This window comes from Chelonia mydas, chromosome 3, assembly GCF_015237465.2.
Source record: "Chelonia mydas isolate rCheMyd1 chromosome 3, rCheMyd1.pri.v2, whole genome shotgun sequence".
NCBI lineage: Eukaryota > Metazoa > Chordata > Testudines > Cheloniidae > Chelonia > Chelonia mydas.
In genome coordinates, this window is record NC_057851.1 from 135,384,337 (window position 1) to 135,401,205 (window position 16,869).

Below are 16,869 nucleotides of genomic sequence, written 5' to 3' on the forward strand. Positions count from 1 at the left end.
GACCGAACAGTCACCCACTTGTGAACCACCTTGCATTCATGACCGCAAGATTGAAAATCTAAGACCAGAAAATTGGTTCTCAAACTGTTGAGTATGGGCCACCAGTAGCCCTCAGTCTTTCCTGGCTGTATACACAACTAAACAATTTGAAATTCAAGCAGAGTAGAATTTGGGTGATGGGAAAGAAGGTAGGTCTATGGGAGACAGTCAGGCTTGACAAAACCCTGGCTGGGATGATTTAGTTGGGGATTGGTCCTGCTTTGAGCAGGGGGTTGGACTAGATGACCTCCTGAGGTCCCTTCCAACCCTGATATTCTGTGATTCTAGGATTCTAAGTGGTCTGCAGAATGAAAAAGCTGGAGATCCACTGCATCTAGATCAGGGACGGGCAAACTATGGCCCGCGGGTCGGATGCAGCCAGTCAGGGCTTTCAATCCAGCTCGTGGGATTGCCAGCCCTGTGGCACAGTGGGGCTAAGGCAGGCTCCCTGCCTGCCCTGATCCCACGCTGCTCCCGGAAGTGGCCGGCACCACATCCCTGAAGCCCCTGGGGGAGGGGGAGAGCAGAGGGCTCCATGTGCTGCCTTTGCCTGCAAGGACCACCCCCCACAGCTCCCATTGGATGGGAACTGCAGCCAATGGGAGCTTCAGGGATAGTACCCACAGGCAAGGGCAGCGTGTGGCAGAGCCGCCTGCCCCGCCCCACCCCCAGGAGCCACTGCTGGACATGCTGGCCACTTCCAGAAGTGGCACGGGACCAGGGCAGGTAGGGAGCCTGCCTTAGCCCCACTGCGTGCCGTTGCCACCCCAGAGCCACTTGAGGTAAGTGGCTCTGAGCCGGAGCCTGCACCCCGAACCTCTCCTGCACCCCAGCCCCCTGCCCTGAGCCCCCTAAGCCCCTGCTTTGAAACCCCTGCTACACCCCTCCTGCACCCCAATCCCCTAACCTGAGCCCCCTCCCACACTCCACACCCCCCCGCACCCTAACTCCCTGCCCTGATCCCCCTGCCACACCCCTCCTGCACCCCAAGCCCCTGCCCAGAGCCCCCTCCTGCACCCCAACCCCTTGCCCTGAACCCCTTCCTGCGCACCACAGCCCCCCCATACCCCGCACTCCCTCCTGCATCCCAACCCCCTGCCCCAGCCCTACATTCATGGCCCTGCATACAATTTCCCCAACCAGATGTGGCTCTCGGGCCAAAAAGTTTGCCCACCCCTGGTCTAGATGATCTAACAGGTCTTTTCCATCTTTACATTTCTAATTCTATGAAACGTTTAAGGACTTTTGTTTATGTTACTGGCACCCCGCAGGACCCAGATTCTTAATAGACTATAGGAGTTGTTAGAGAGAGAAGGTGGACCAACTTCTGTTGGCGAAAGGGACAAGCTGTCAAACTCTGTGTAAGCCTCTCTCTCCGATATCATGAGACTGACGGCTACAATACTGCGAACAACTATAGAAGTTATGATATTGTGGCTGTTGTAAATGCACAGTAAATCTGCTTTTCTCAGGGCAATGATTAATTGTAAAGCTGCATTGCTGAAACAACCTGATACCTCTTGAACCTAGTAACTTCAAAGGCCGTTAGCAAACTCCAAATTACTTAAATTTAAACAGCGTCTCTCATGAAGTCTGCTACAGTCTTTAGGCTCAGGTAGGATCACAAAGCTGGTAGCTCATGTTTTTAAAACCAAAGAGAAAAAACTGTAAGAAAAACAAAAAAGATTTACCCCTGTAAGTCTGAGAATAATGACAGGAAAGATGGGACCTACCACTCCAGTACTTTAATTGTGTGGGCGTTCTGAGGTTTATACTCCCTCCAGTCCTACACGTTGTGCAAAATTGCTCTGCAGAAGATGGTCAGAAATCCATTTATTTCCACTGCTTTTAGGCATAAAAAGTGAGCTTGTCCAACACGGAAGTTCAACAGCTCACTAATATTGCCCTATTTTGATACTTTTGCTGACTTCACTTAATGCAAAAAGAAGCCATCAATGTCTCTATCTGTAGTGGCCTCATCAAGCTGATAAGACTGAATCTGCCCCAGCTCCTTTTCCCTCAGCTTTGTGTAATAAAGAGATCCTCTATGACTCAATTGCTGGCTGGAATATGTACTTTGAGGGCTTTGTGTCATTTGGCCTTGCAGCCTGGAACCACGTAGAAAAAATATTTTTTCTATGAAACCCCAGAGTACTCAAAGTCCTGTTTCAGACACTGCTTAGTCCTCCATTAAACATCTTTCCCTGCCTCCCTGAGAATAAGAACCATCAGCACCTCACTTATGTAAGACTCCATTACTGGAGATCCTCCCATGACCAACTAACATGTTTTTAAATGTCCTTGTCCACTCTGTGGGCAAAATCGTATTTAATGTTGTGCTATTTAATACTATTTCTAATACAACACATTTGCCCAGGGTAGACAATGCCACATAGGAGGAAAAGAAGAGCGTGGTCAACTTGCAAAATACCAAGACAGAAAGGTGTTGCTCACTAAAAGTTAACACAGGGTTAAATCAATCTTAGTTTTGGTCTGCAGGCACCCAAAGACAATGGCTGTAGAAAGCCCCAATTGCTTGCTCTCAAATGAACAATATAATGAATCCACTACTGAAGTCTGCCTCCATCCCAGTCGGGGAGAGAGACCAGGTTCAGGTGTCCCAGGACAGAGGGACTTTGAAATGGATAAAAGACTGTCTGTGATTGGGAAGAGATACTAACTGAAGGATATCAGACAAAGGCAGAGGCTGCAAGACCATAGTCTACCTTGTTCAGCCCCAATGCTGCGGGGGTGGGGGGAGGGGCAATGCCTTGAACAAGGGTAAGGTGGACACTCACACATTTCTGGAATAGCAGATATTCCAGTGCTTCTGGGAACAGCATGGGCCTGCATCCACTGGCATGACCTTGCACATGCAGAGCATACAAAATCATGCTGGACTGGTGGGGGGGGAGAGGTCCCACTATTTTTAGGACCACCCCATGCCAGGTGAGGTGGGTGGAGCAGCATGCTCTTAAAAATGGCATCCCCCATCCAATTTTGTCCCTGTACTGGACAGGGGACAAACCTCTCAATACTGGACAAGTGGCCTCCCTAGCCAAGGGCGTCGGGGGGGGGCACTACCTAAACTTGCAAGGTAAGGAAAAGGTTTAGTTAAGATAATATGCATATAGGTGTTTTGCTGTTTCATTGCTATTATTGCTTCTCCTGTTGTTTTCCTGTGGATAAATAAGTAGTACTCTGTTTGGAACAAGCTGTTCTCTGTCAATGCGCTTTCATATTGGTCTCAGGCTCCTGGATGGAGGGGCCAAAATCGATTTGGACCTTCTGAGCATGCAGTTTTTAACAGGGGTGCCATGACCTGGGGACCCAGTCTAAAAGGATTTCATCCTGAGAGAAGTACGGGTGGTGCAGACCTGTCACTTTGAAAAAATGTGCATAGAGAAACTGAGTGAGGGATCAAAAGTACAGCTCACCCTGGAACAGTAATAGCCTACCATAAAGATTATTGGGGTGAAAAAAACAGTTACTTACCTTTCCATAACTGTTGTGCTTTGAGATGTGCTGCACATTTCCATTCCAATTTAGGTGTGCACGTGCCCGATGCACAGATTTCAAAGATTTTTTCCCCTCAGTGGTAGCCACTGGGGTGGTTCCCTGTCGCTATGCACCACTGTGTGCTGCTATAAAAGCAAAGCTGCCCTGATCCTCCCTCAGTTCCTTTGTTCCGGACAGACTCTGACAGAGAGGGGAAGGTGGGCGGGTCATTGAACGCACATGTGCAACACATCTCTAAGAACAGTTATAGAAAGGTAGGTAACCCTTCTTTCTTCTCTGAGTGATTGCACATGTCCATTCCACTGTAAGTGACTCACAAGCAAACATACATGGAGGTGGGTTCGGAGCCTACCTGAAGAGTGATCATAAGATGATCCATCTGAAACTGGACTGACAGAGAATGCCATAATGAGAAGCAAAAGTGTGGAGTGATGAATAGGCTGCTGCTTTACAAATGTCTGTGATCAGCACTTGCACCAAGAAAGCTGCAAAAGCTGCCTGCACTCGAGTAGAATGTGTCAACACTCTAGCTGGCGGGATTGTATTAGCCAGTTGCTAGCATAAACGAATGCACTAAGAGATCTGGGTTGAGATTCTCCGAGTGGAATCTGGTTGGCCCTTATGTCTGTCTGCAACAAACCACTGAACAGAAGATCTAATAAGATTTAGCCCACTCCAGGTAGAAAGCTAAAACCCTTCTCACAGCTGTGTGAAGCTTTTCCTCATCCCTATGCACATGGGGTTTTGGAAAGAATGTGGGCAAATAAATTGCTGGGTTAACATGGAAATTAAAGACTACTTTCATGCGAAATTTTGGGCGATGGTGGATATAAACTTTATCCATATAAAAACCTGTACCAAAGCTCTCAAGTTGCCCACCCTTCTGCCTGAGGTAATAGTCACCAAAAATGCTACCTTCATGGAAAGCTGAAGGAGGGAAAAAGTGGCAAGGGGCTTGAAGGGAGATCCTATCAATTTTGTTAGGACTAAATTCAGATCTTGAGGGATGGGGTCTCATATATGTGGCTATAATCTGACCAAGCCCTTCAGGAATCAGGTGACAATGGGTTGAGAAAAGGGATCTATTATCCATCAAGATGTGGAAGGCTGAAATAACCGTCATATACATCCTTGTACATCTAATAGTCAAACTCTGTTTTAGCTCTAGAAGATAGTCCGGGGTGCTCACTTCTGCTGAAGTGCTTCCACTTAGCCAGGTAATTGTTCCTAGCTGAGAGTTTTCAGGGGATGACCTCGACAGACCTGGCACAGACTCTGGAGGTGACAATCCTCTCGGGAGACAAAGCGTTCCAGCAGGGTCTCTCCCCTGAACACTTCGAGTGTCTGCCTCTGTCTGGCTTCAGGACTGACTCAGTTGAGCAAGGAACTGAACTTGAGAAAGGCCTAAGCCTTTTCTTCAGTTCGAGGGAATGATCCTGAGGACCAGACAGCATCTCCAATGAAGCGCCCTGTATCGAAGTTGATAAACTTGGGGCAATTTCTCCATGTGATAATTCCAACAGGGGTCAAAGTGCTGCGTCCTTAGGCAAGCACACAAGCCTCCCCACCCTGTTTTTTTTTTTAGCAGGGCTTGAATCTTTGCAAATGTAACATTTGTTACTAACATGGGATTCCCCCAAACATTTTAAGCAGGCCAGATGTGGATTGCTGACTAGTATGGACTTTGCACAGGTCCAGGAGGACTTAAATCCCACTGAATGAGGCACTGTTCTGGCACTGATATTGGTACCAAAAGATAAAAAGTGGTCAAAAAAAATCCCCAAAATGGAAACCTAGCACTAAAATTGTCTAAACTAACTATAACTAAGAAACCACTAATCTACAACAAATAGGATCTTTATAGAGAAAGGAGAGAGGAAAGCACATGAATTAACAAGTCTGGATTGTTCTGACAACTGTCACTGGGGGTAAGAAGGAACTGAGGTGCGTCGGGGGCAGCTCCGCTCTCTTTTACCAGCGTGCAGTGTGGTGATAGAAGGTGTTTGAGCCATCCCTGTGGGTACGACAGCGGGGAAAAAATCTCCAACATTTCTGCAGGTGCATAGTTTTGGGACTGGGGAGGATTTCCCCCGAATGGTATACTAACTATAACTACTAAGCTAAAATTTAGAACTATTTACAATGAGTTTACTTTACAGGTAATGCACGGAGTGAAGGAAGACATGATTCTGACTCAGGCCATGGGGCGGCAAGAAGGAACTGGAGAGACATCGATCCTCTTCTACTGCCTCTTCTACCCTTTGAGTATGAGGGAAGCCACTGTGTATATGTGGGTCAATGGATGCTGAAAAATTTCTGGACTCATAGGGAGCAGCACTCAAAGAAGAATATATATTTAGACATTTCTACAATAAATATTAACTACAGTAAAAGTAGAGAGAAATATTCATTTAACTCAGCATTTCCAGTAACAGCTCTCTGGACACTACCCTTTGCAAATGTGCTAGTTGCTGGTAGCGTGTGTTGTGGAATACCAGGTGCTAAATACTTCTATTTTTAATATCTTTCTGTAGTTATCTGAGACCAAAGAAGTCAGACATTTTTCATAATGAAGTCATGCACACTAACTCCTAAATTAACCCAGCAGAAAATTCCTCCAAGACATTATCCCTGCATTGCAGCCACCATGATTGCAGGAGAATACTGTGCCTTTGGGAAAGCAGCATTGCTTTAGAGTGGAATTTTGATATTACATTCATTTCTGTGTCACTAGCAACGAAGTTGTCATGAACGACAAAAAAAAAAAAAAAAAAAAAGACATGCCTGGATTGCAGGACAGCAACACAGCTAAAGCACTGGAGTCGTAGCTAATGAGTTCCTAGTCAATTAACAGTATGCTCATTTCAATAGTTGGAAAACTCAGTGAGACTATATCGTTCTGTGATTTCCAGTCCATTTTCTAGTAATGCATACATAAATATGTAATATTTACCGTAAGAATTTAAACACATCATTATCATCACAGCGTTTAAGAGCTCTAGTCACGGATGAGGCCTCAATTGTGCTAGCACCATAAAACAAAGAACAAAAAGAAACCTGGACAGAATTTTACATTTATAACCTTATAAACCTTGCACTTAGAACCTTCGGTTTTCAAGTATCTGTGTTTAAATAATCAACCCTGTGTTCTGCATTGAACCTTTACAAATAAAGATGAAAAGAAGAGAAAGTAAACAAAGGGATCACCTCCTTCACAGTCAGATATACATTTTAATGCACAACATAAGGAACAGCATATTCAAATAAACAAGTCTGGCAAAGTTGTTAATAAAAGAAGGAGGGAGCCTGAACACTTGCCACTCAGAAGTGACAGGATAATGTGGTTTGGTAACTGCATAGGGATTCTGATGATAGCAACATCAAATTATGCTTAGAATGTTTAGCTGGATTGTACAGTTGAAGTTTCAGATTGATTGTTTATCGTTCAGTCCACTAAAGCTCAAGGGGAAGGGATATATACTGTACTAATAAAAAGATTTGACAAGCGTATCCAAATGGAAGCTTAAATGAATATCTCCTTTTGTATTTTCCCAATATCGGTACCAATAAACTCTTTTTATAGTGTTCGGCCTATTTTATCATTAATATAAAGTAGGGCTGTTAAGAGATTAAAAAAATGAATTGCGATTAATTGCATTGTTAAACAATAATAGAATACCATTTATTTTCTACATTTTCAAATATATTGATTTTGATTACAACTCAGAATACAAAGACTACAGTGCTCAGTTTATATTTATTTTTGATTACAAATATTGAAAGTGGAACATACAAATGTAGCAATATGTACAGAAAATAATTGCATTAAAAATAAAACAATGTAAAAGTTGAGAGCTTACAAGTGCACTCAGTCCTATTTCTTGTTCAGCCAGTCACTCAGACAAACAAGTTTCTTTACATTTGCAGGAGACAATGCTGCCCACTTCTTGTTTACAATGTCATCTGAAAGTGAGAATGGGTGTTTGCATGGCACTGTTGTAGCTGGCGTTGCAAGATATTTACATGCCAGATGTGCTAAAGATTTGTATGTCCCTTCATGCTTCTGCCTCCATTTCAGAGGACATGCGTCCATGCTGATGATGGGTTCTGCTTGATAATCCAAAACAGTGCGGACTGACACATGTTCATTTTCATCATCTAAGTCAGATGCCACGAGCAGATGTTAGATTTTCTTTTTTGGTGGGTCGGGTTCTGTAGTTTCCGCATCGGAGTGTTGCTCTTTTAAGACTTCTGAAAGCATGCTCCACACCTTATCCCTCTCAGATTTTGGAAGGCACTTCAGATTCTTAAACCTTGGTTTGAGTACTGTAGCTATCTTTAGAAATCTCACCTGGGTTCCTTCTTTGCGTTTTGCCAAATCTGCAGTGAAAGTGTTCTTAAAATGAACAACATGTGCTAGGTCATCATCCGAGACTGCTAGAATACGAAATGCATGGCAGAATGCTAGTAAAACAGAGCAGGAGACATACTATTCTCCCCCAAAGAGTTCAGTCAAAATTTAATTAACACATTATTTTTTTAACGAGCTTCATCAGTATGGAAGCATGTCCTCTGGAATGGTGGCCGGAGCGTGAAGGGGCATACGAATGTTTAGCATATCTGGCACGTAAATACCTTGCAATGCTCGCTACAAAAGTGCCATGCGAATGCCTGTTCTGGTGACATTTGAAATAAGACATGGGCAGCATTATTTCCCATAAATGTAAACAAACTTGTTTTTCTTAGCGATTGGCTGAATAAGAAGTAGGACTGAGTGGATTTGTAGGCTCTAAAGTTTTACATTGTTATGTAATGTTATATTTTGAGTGAAGTTATGTAACAAAAAAAATAACTGACATTTGTAAGTTGCATTTTCACGATAAAGAGATTGCATTAAGGTACTCGTCTGAGGTGTACTGAAAAATACGATTTCTTTTATCATTTTTACAATGCACATACAGTGTAATAAAAATAATATAAAGTGAGCACTGTACACTTTATATTTAAATTTATATTGTAATTTAAATCGTTATATTTGAAAAGGTAGAAAAACATCCAAAAATAGTTAATAAATTTCAATTGGTATTCTATTGTTTAACAGCGTGATTAAAACTGTGATTAATTGACAGCCCTAATATAAAGACTAATTCAATATCACACTAAAATATAATTACGAGGGGCTTTTTTTTTTGGTTGTTTTTAAAGTCTTAACAGAAATATAACTGATGATGAATCTATTGTACTGGTGATAACTAAACTATTTGTCTAGTTGTGTAACTAAGTCCTTCGCTTCCATATAGTCTTTGCTACAGATATTAAGATGACAACAACTTATCCTACCATTTTCTAGAGGAGCAGGTGCAGAGGACTCCAACCTCAGGTCATCGTGGTCATGTCGTGTATGATTAGCAGCCAAACTAGCCCACTGGGACACCCAACGCTTATTTCCAGATGCAGCAGAGCCTTCCTGAGAAAAAAAGGAATAGGACAAGAAACAGCAGATTTTGCTTAAAAATATGTGATATAAAGTTGATAAACTGTTATATTATCAAAACTCAGATGTGTCTGAAATCTTAATTATTTTCATAAAGTGCAAATATTAAAGGAACTCAATTTCAATTTATTTTGGAGAATCCTAATGTTAATACTGGATTGACAGTCTTAAATCCTTTATTGCTCTAGACAGATGCAGAACAACTACAGGTTGGGCAGTGGTTCCCAACATTTTTCTACTGCGATGAACATTCAAACAATATATACTATGGGAAGAATATATGCCTAGGTGAAATGAGATTATTTCATTCCTGAACTTAGAGGAAGTTGTTGAAAAAGGTAGAGCTAGCAGAAGGCTTTAACCACTCAAAAATTATATTTTTTCCAGGGGGAAAAAAAAAAACACGAAAGGGCAAGGCAGATATTTTCTCCAGAGTAAAAGGGAAGCTATTAAATTGACCCTGACTGGAAGACTAGTTTAAGGATTGTAGAAGCCAGATAACTTGGAGTACTTCAAAAAATATAGGGTATTAGTAGCATATGTAAACATAACTGTCTGAAGATAAAGGTGTCTGGAACTGTATTTCAACATGAAAATGTGAAGTGACTGGAAAAGGTATCTGGCTCTGTAAATTATAAATACAGTGTATCATTAAAGTCTAATAATATAGCTTCATGTATGAATCAAAAGATAATTGCATTTTAGTAGCGAAGACAAAGAAAGCTGAGGACATTTTTTAGTTTGGATAAAAATTAAACGATTGGGTTTACAAGATAACCAGGATTGTCTTAGAGGTATCACTGTTGTCAATTGTAAGGAATCAATGATCTGGAAAGAACAGGGTCATAAAAGATAGTATCCTGAGAGAAACTATGCTTGAATAGCTTTGATTTCTATTTACTTAGCTTTCCTTTTTAATCAAAATTTAGACTTTTAAAATTAGGCTTATATACAGGACATGTCCTTATGTCTATGTGTTGAATTATAGGACTCAATTTAATTTTACTGTTGTATAATTTAAGATTATTCTGGAAAAGGTCTCTAAATATGCAACTATAATACTGCTATTTCATCTAACATACCACAGCATCACTGTCTGTGCATCTCACTCATTCACTAAACAAACAAAAATCATATCTCCAAAGGCTCTACTGAAGTTAATGAAGACTAATAGGATGGATAAAAGGGGAGGGGGAGAGGGAATTGTGTGCAGGGAATTCATCTTTAAGAGTCTAAAAGAACAATTTTACTGACAATTTACAACTCCAGGGAAGCTGGGCAACTCCAGCTAGACAACAGTGGTAATCATAGATTAAGGTAGAGGAACTGAGACACCCACAAATGTACCTCATGAAGAATCTGGATCAGCTACCTGCACTCTTGAGAATTTAGCTGAATCTCCATTGTCCACTGAATTCTTGGCACTTCCAATCAGAGTGTCAGTTAGGGTCTATTGTGATGGTCATTTTCCCACTAGGAACTGGACTAAGATTGCTACATATTTCATCTAAATCATCTGACAGTCCTGAGACATTAGCAAATATCAGCAAACTATTTTATTGAGTGTCTAAAGTGAAAGGTTCTATATTCTGTTAACAATTCTGAGTCAGCCCATCCACTCAATTCTTCTTCAAATGTTTAAAACCCCAAATCATTTACATGGTTAGACTTCACACATAGAAATAATACATTTTAAAGAACAAAACAACTGAAAATCATTCTCTCATTCAATTGTCAAGATTTGAATTCAGGGTACTGAATTGCCCCTACGGTGACATCACTAACACAAAAGAGTGCAAAGAATGTTATGAATCTAGCTTCCAACACTATTTTAGGAATGTGAAATGCAGGAGGAACCCATCAGCCTGATCTTTGCCATTAGACAAACTTCAGCAATTTGAATTCACTTTTCAAAATCAAATGTTACGAGTTTCAGTTCTACTTATAGAAAATTAAGGCAATTTTTCATTTACTTTAATTGTGTATATTACTGGCCACAATGGAGAAGAAAATGTTGGCAAGAAGAATGACAGCCCTTTCTACAATAGTTCATATATTGTATTGAATTATATAAAGAACTTGCAGTATTTAAAGACTAATTGAAGAGACTTTTGTTAACATCTAAAGATTCATCTTCCTCTTTGGTTTACCCTAAACTTTATTTACTTCATTTTCTCCTGTTCCCATTAACAAACAGTATCATTTTTATTACAACACGAACTCCTGCCAAAATATGATGTAGAGCCCAATTAACCACTTGTGAACCATATGCTAAAGGGAAATCTGAGTAGCTCAGCTTTTACTCTCCATAAACCCAGGAATTTAATCACCTTTATCTGAAGTCTGAACTCTATCAGTTTGTGGAATAGGATATTATGGTCAGTTTTCGCAGACCCCAAAATTAATTGTAACAAGGGAGCTTTATATTTTACTTTCAGAAGACAATTAAATTAGGTACGCTGCCAAAATATAACCCCTACTTTTTATGTAGTATTCGGGGCTACAGGTTATGTTGCCAAACCCCTGCTATAGTATTGTGTTGTGAAGGCATCACATTAGGCAGCTTCACCTCCTTCTTAAAGCTTACCAAAAGTTAAAGTTACAAAATTGCTTTATTTTTAAGTCTAACATACATTACCATGGTAGAAAACATCCAATAGGACAAGACTTACGACGCACACATATATCAAAAAACTAAAGTTACCAATCCTAACCTATAGTTATTCCTATAAGAAGTCATACCAACAGCCTCTCAGACTTCCAAATCACCGAGATATCCTCTGAGCATCACCTTATATTGCATAAGGAGTTTCCAAATCCACACTAGTCTTTCAGACAGTTTCAGATTTAAATTTGAGACTTTGATCGCTCAAGCTATTCATGTTGACCCAACTTTCCCTTATTCACTCCTTTTACCTCCATCCCCAATGAACTGGAGCATCAAATAACCCCTTACTGTGACTTTTAGCTCCAAACTCCATAGAGAGCAGCATATCTTCAGGTAAGATTTATGGACTGTACACCAAAGGGTTGCTACGGACATGCTTCAAGTTTAAAGGACATGACTGAAAAACTCCTTCAGTACATAACGTAGAACACCTTAAATCATGCCAGAGCAGTTCTTTTCACCAAAAGGGAAAAAAAGTAACTACCAGAGATTCCAGGCTGAGTGCTTTGGCTATAGGAATGGATCAGAGAATTTACTGACATCCAAATGGTTTGTTTTGAAGGGTCAAGGAGTTAATGCAAAGCAAGTATAAATGATAAAAATAAAACTTGTATGAAACATGGTGATTCATTTGTTCTACCTAATACGGATGCAATATGCTAAGTAGTCATACAGAATATATTTACTCACATCTCAGAATATTTACTAGCTGTATACTATTACTTTACGCGAGCACAAAAAGTGAACATAGGGATTCAGAGCAGCACAAGACCATGATATCAACAAACTGGTGCATGTGAACATGAAGGTAGAGTACCAAAATTTTAACAAGACTGCTTCCATTTTTTGCAAAAAGTAAAAGAAAAACATGAAGTAAAAGAGCAGAGACAAATTTTATGATGTTAGTATCAAAGTAAAATATTACAAAACTGTGGTTAGTCTGAAGTAATCTGCTGAAAATTACGTGCAAAGTGTGGGTGAAAGAGATAAATCCTAATCTCAAACTGGTTAAGTATTCACATTAATCAAATTCATAAAAAAATTTACCTTGTTAATTTCCCCAATAATTACGCTCTTAAATGTTTTAACTAATTTCATTAGCTTTTTTCCTTAAATCATGCTGACTTCTGGTGGCAAGTGGCTGCTGTTTAATACAGAAAATACGAGTGTTTTAAAATATTTTTATTGAATGGTTGGAATCGGAGGATGAGCAGTTCATTATTTATTCAATAATTACGAACTAAGCTGCAATAGCTTTAAGTTAAGAAGTCAAAGAACTATATATAATCAATCCAAATCTTTCACTCACTCCATTCTGTTTTATTTTGTTCCATTCACTCCCTCAATTTCAGCCAATCTCAGAATATTTAATTATTGCCATGGAAAACAAGGTTGCTAATCTCCTCAGTAAAAGGTACTAATTCCACACCTTCATTTGGATGTATATTTTCTTGTTGATGTATCACAGGCACTTCAAACTTAACACATCTAAAACCAAAATTATCTTTCCACCCAAAAATCTTTCTTCACCATCTGCATGACTACTGACACCACTTTCATCCTTTCAATCACCCAGATTTGCAACATGTGTTATTTCCAGCCCCCCTGCCCCCCTTCTCCTTTTCATTCTACTCTCATATCCTGGTCCAGAGGTGGGCAAACTACGGCTCGCGGGACCGTCCTGCTCGGCCCCTGAACTCCCGGCCCCTCCCCTGCAGCTACACTGCTATGTGGGCAGCGCACCTGGCTCTGTTCGTTCGGGAGGTGAGCTCCTGCTGCTCTGAGCAGCATAGTAAGGGGTGGGGAAGGAGGGTTGGATAAGGGGCAGGGGATCCCGGCGGCAGTCAGGGGACAAGGAGCAGGTGGGGTTGGATGGGGGTGGGGTCCCGGAGAGGCCTGTCAGGGGGCCGGGGTGTGGATAGGGGTTGGGGCAGTCAGGGGACAAGAAGCGTTGGATAGGCGGTGGGGTCCCGGGGGGTGGTGGTTAGGGGCGGGGGTCAGGCTGTTTAGGGAGGCACAGCCTTCCCTACCTGGCCCTCCATACAGTTTCGCAACCCCAATGTGAACTTCGGGCCAAAAAGTTTGCCCACCCCTGTCTTGGTCCTTGTCTCATCCTGCCTCTTTAACTATGTCTCCAAAACATATGTTTATTTTTTCCTCTCTAATACCAAAACAGTTTTAGTATGTATTCTGGTAACTTTATTCGTTAAATACTGAAATCCTCTCTCTAATTCATCCAAAAATTGCCATGATCATATTCCCATCCTCCAGATGCTTGAATTTGAACTAGCTTCTCTTTTTCTTTTGCTTAAGTATAATCTACTTCTACTTTCAAAGCCTTCCTTAACTCCTTCCCCAACTACATCTGTCTTCATCTCTTCCTGCATTCATTCTGACTCTATTCAGTATATCCAAGATGCTCTTATGACAATTCTCTTGGCATTCTTTACCCTCTCGTGACTTTGCACCTTCTCTGATATCACCCTTTGTGGCTTGGAATACCCTCATAAATAAAGCTGTGCCAAAAGCCCTCCATCTCCACCAAACATTTACAAACCTACTAGTTCTACTAAGCATTCTGACTATCAAGAGACAATCTGATATTGCAAACCAAAGTACACCCAAACTTTAAAACTCCAGCAGCATGAACGGGATTTAAACCTGCCCTAACCAGGCAGGTGAGGATTCCTGTACAGGAGCGAATCCATAACTGGCATTTAGCAACATAGGTGACTCTATGCCAGCCTCTCCTGACCACTCCAGCACAGATGGAGTTTGAACCTGTTTGGAGTTACAGGCGATGAGACTGATCCCCGGCCAACATTATGGCCCCTAGAAGAGAGTTATTAACTGGCACAGTTTGGAGCAGCTCTGAAGCTGCTCTAAACCAAGCTGGGGATGGCCGACAGCCCCAAGAGTATGCAGCCATAAACAATTCCTTTGCAGCTCCTTATTCAGCTGTGCTCAACATTCCCTGGTCACAGCTGAGGATTCAGCGTGAGGTAATCAAACGAACAGACATAATGGAGTCAGTTTAAGAGACAGTGTCAGTCTTCATTCTGTATCTTTTGGCATTGGTTAAAATCAGATACATATTATAACTGTGGTATAATCCCCTTTTATCTGCAAATCAACTAAGACCAGCCTAGAAACTCAAGCACAGAGAACATTACACACACAACAATTGGCCATGTGTGCAGTTATTCGTCCCTCTCTTTAGATAGTATTGGAAGGTGGAGAGGACACAAGGGAGCTGAAAGCTGAAGAAAAGGAAACGGGGAAAAAATACAGTAAGTCAGTGGATTTACAGCTGAAAGTAATGGAGCAGGACAAAATAACTTGTTTAACAACTACTGTATTTTGGCTTATGGCATAATTATTATGAAAATAATATTCTCACAGTCACTATTCAAGCATACATTTTAGATATATGACATATGTCAACATCATGATCTCACAGTAACTAACATACCACCAAACAAGATAGATTCTGCTATAGTAGTTTCTTAGCAACCAAAAACAACTTATTTGCACTAGCAGCTGGTAAGCACACAGACACGCATCAAGGTCTTGATAAATAAGAACTTAATAAACTTGGACTGACCTCTTGCTGGACCATCTTTCACCATAAGTCCTGCCAAGGCAATTAAGAGCAGATGTAGTGCCCTTTCTTTGAGTCATGTAGTTCATCATCCTGCATCAAACTGATTCTGTTCTATTTCTAGTCTATTCAGTTTATCAGACTGCACCCTGCAATGTGGTATCTGAATGCCATCCAGGAATCCAGTATTAGATATGACAAACATCTGTCACATGGATATAACATTTATATATACAGGTTTAGAACTTCTCGTCCTTTGCCTAATTGACAAAACCACACTGCCTTTCAGACATCTAACATCAGTGCCTTCTCAAAGGCCAGGCCCCACTTGCGAGCTCCAACCCAGAAGATGTCCATCTGTATTTCCCTATGACTGTTTTCAGTACTCATACTTTCTTTCTATGTGGGTCACTTAACTGCTCATGCTATATTTCCTGTAACTGCACACAAGCGCAAGCAGAGGGTAGCAAAGCTTAATGCCTTCAAGATTTAATTTAGCTACCTCTAACAGAAAAAGTTTTGATAAAACTACAATACAATAAAACAGAGATGAGAAAAATCAAATCTATAGAGACCTGAATTAATGCTTTGTATGCAAAGACTTCTTTGGTAGCTGCTTAACACTCACAGGTCAACTATTAGTGCTCTCTCTCTTTTATTGGAAGAAAAAAGAAGACCATCAAAAATTATATTCTACCTCTGTGTCAAGAAATCCAGTTGTACTCAGTGGTCTTTTTTCTTCCAGCACTACCGTAGCAGAATTTATAGCCCAATCTTTTACTAAATCTTTCTGGTTCTCGTTGATAACAGGCCTATTATAATCCTGGCTGTCATCCACTCCAAACACCTGAAAACGAAACAAATCATTATACATATTAACCCAATGCTTTCCCGATTCAATGTTCAATTTTAATGTATGGATGGTGTCAATACTGGCATAGTAAGGCAGATCCTTCGTTTTAAAATGTTTTTACACTAATCTGACATCAACTAATTTGTTGTAAAGAATAGATTATACATTTTAGAAATAGGGCAGATATTTGTCAGTTTCCCCAAAATTCGGGGAAATGCTAGTTGAAATGACCAGATATGAAACAATGATTCTTCAGATCAAAATAATTAAACAGAGCACAAAGATAGTGGCCAAATCAGTAGCAAAACAAGAACATTTTTTAAAGTATTTGCCTGGTAATTTTTTATAAATATATTTTAAAGAACAAGAAATACATGTACTTATATTTGCTACCAGTCCCCTCAATGTGCTATTATTCTAATTAAAGCAATAGTTCAGTTTTTCTGCTTTTTCAGAAGAGTTACCATGTTATATAGCAAGTGTTCTTCAATCTCATCATGTGACCCACATCTTGAAAGAAATTGTTTCTTGGACAACCTTCTCTCCCACTGATGTTTGCATAACCACCTTCCCCTAACTCTGGTGAGAGAATAACATCTTTGCAGCCACTAAAGTAACTGCTTACTTAGAAAAATAATTAGGAAAATATTAACTATGTTTTAGCTTCTATTAATGCAATTTAGAAGGAGGAGAGT

General features: G+C 40.6%; 1 protein-coding gene across 14 annotated transcripts in view; it reads right to left on the bottom strand.

The window, feature by feature from the left end:
* The window catches only part of CEP170 (centrosomal protein 170), a 188,873-nt gene that overhangs the window by 49,749 nt on the left and 122,255 nt on the right, over positions 1-16,869 (bottom strand). For 11 of the 14 annotated variants that reach the window (XM_043543338.1, XM_043543343.1, XM_043543345.1 and 8 more), the window contains 2 exons: positions 16,019-16,168; positions 8,899-9,025 (listed from right to left, as the gene is read on the bottom strand). In XM_043543338.1, the coding sequence (XP_043399273.1) occupies positions 8,899-9,025; positions 16,019-16,168 (277 nt within the window). The remainder of the gene's footprint in view (positions 1-8,898; positions 9,026-16,018; positions 16,169-16,869) is intronic. The other 3 variants (XM_043543344.1, XM_037895326.2, XM_043543342.1) reach the window with 1 other exon arrangement.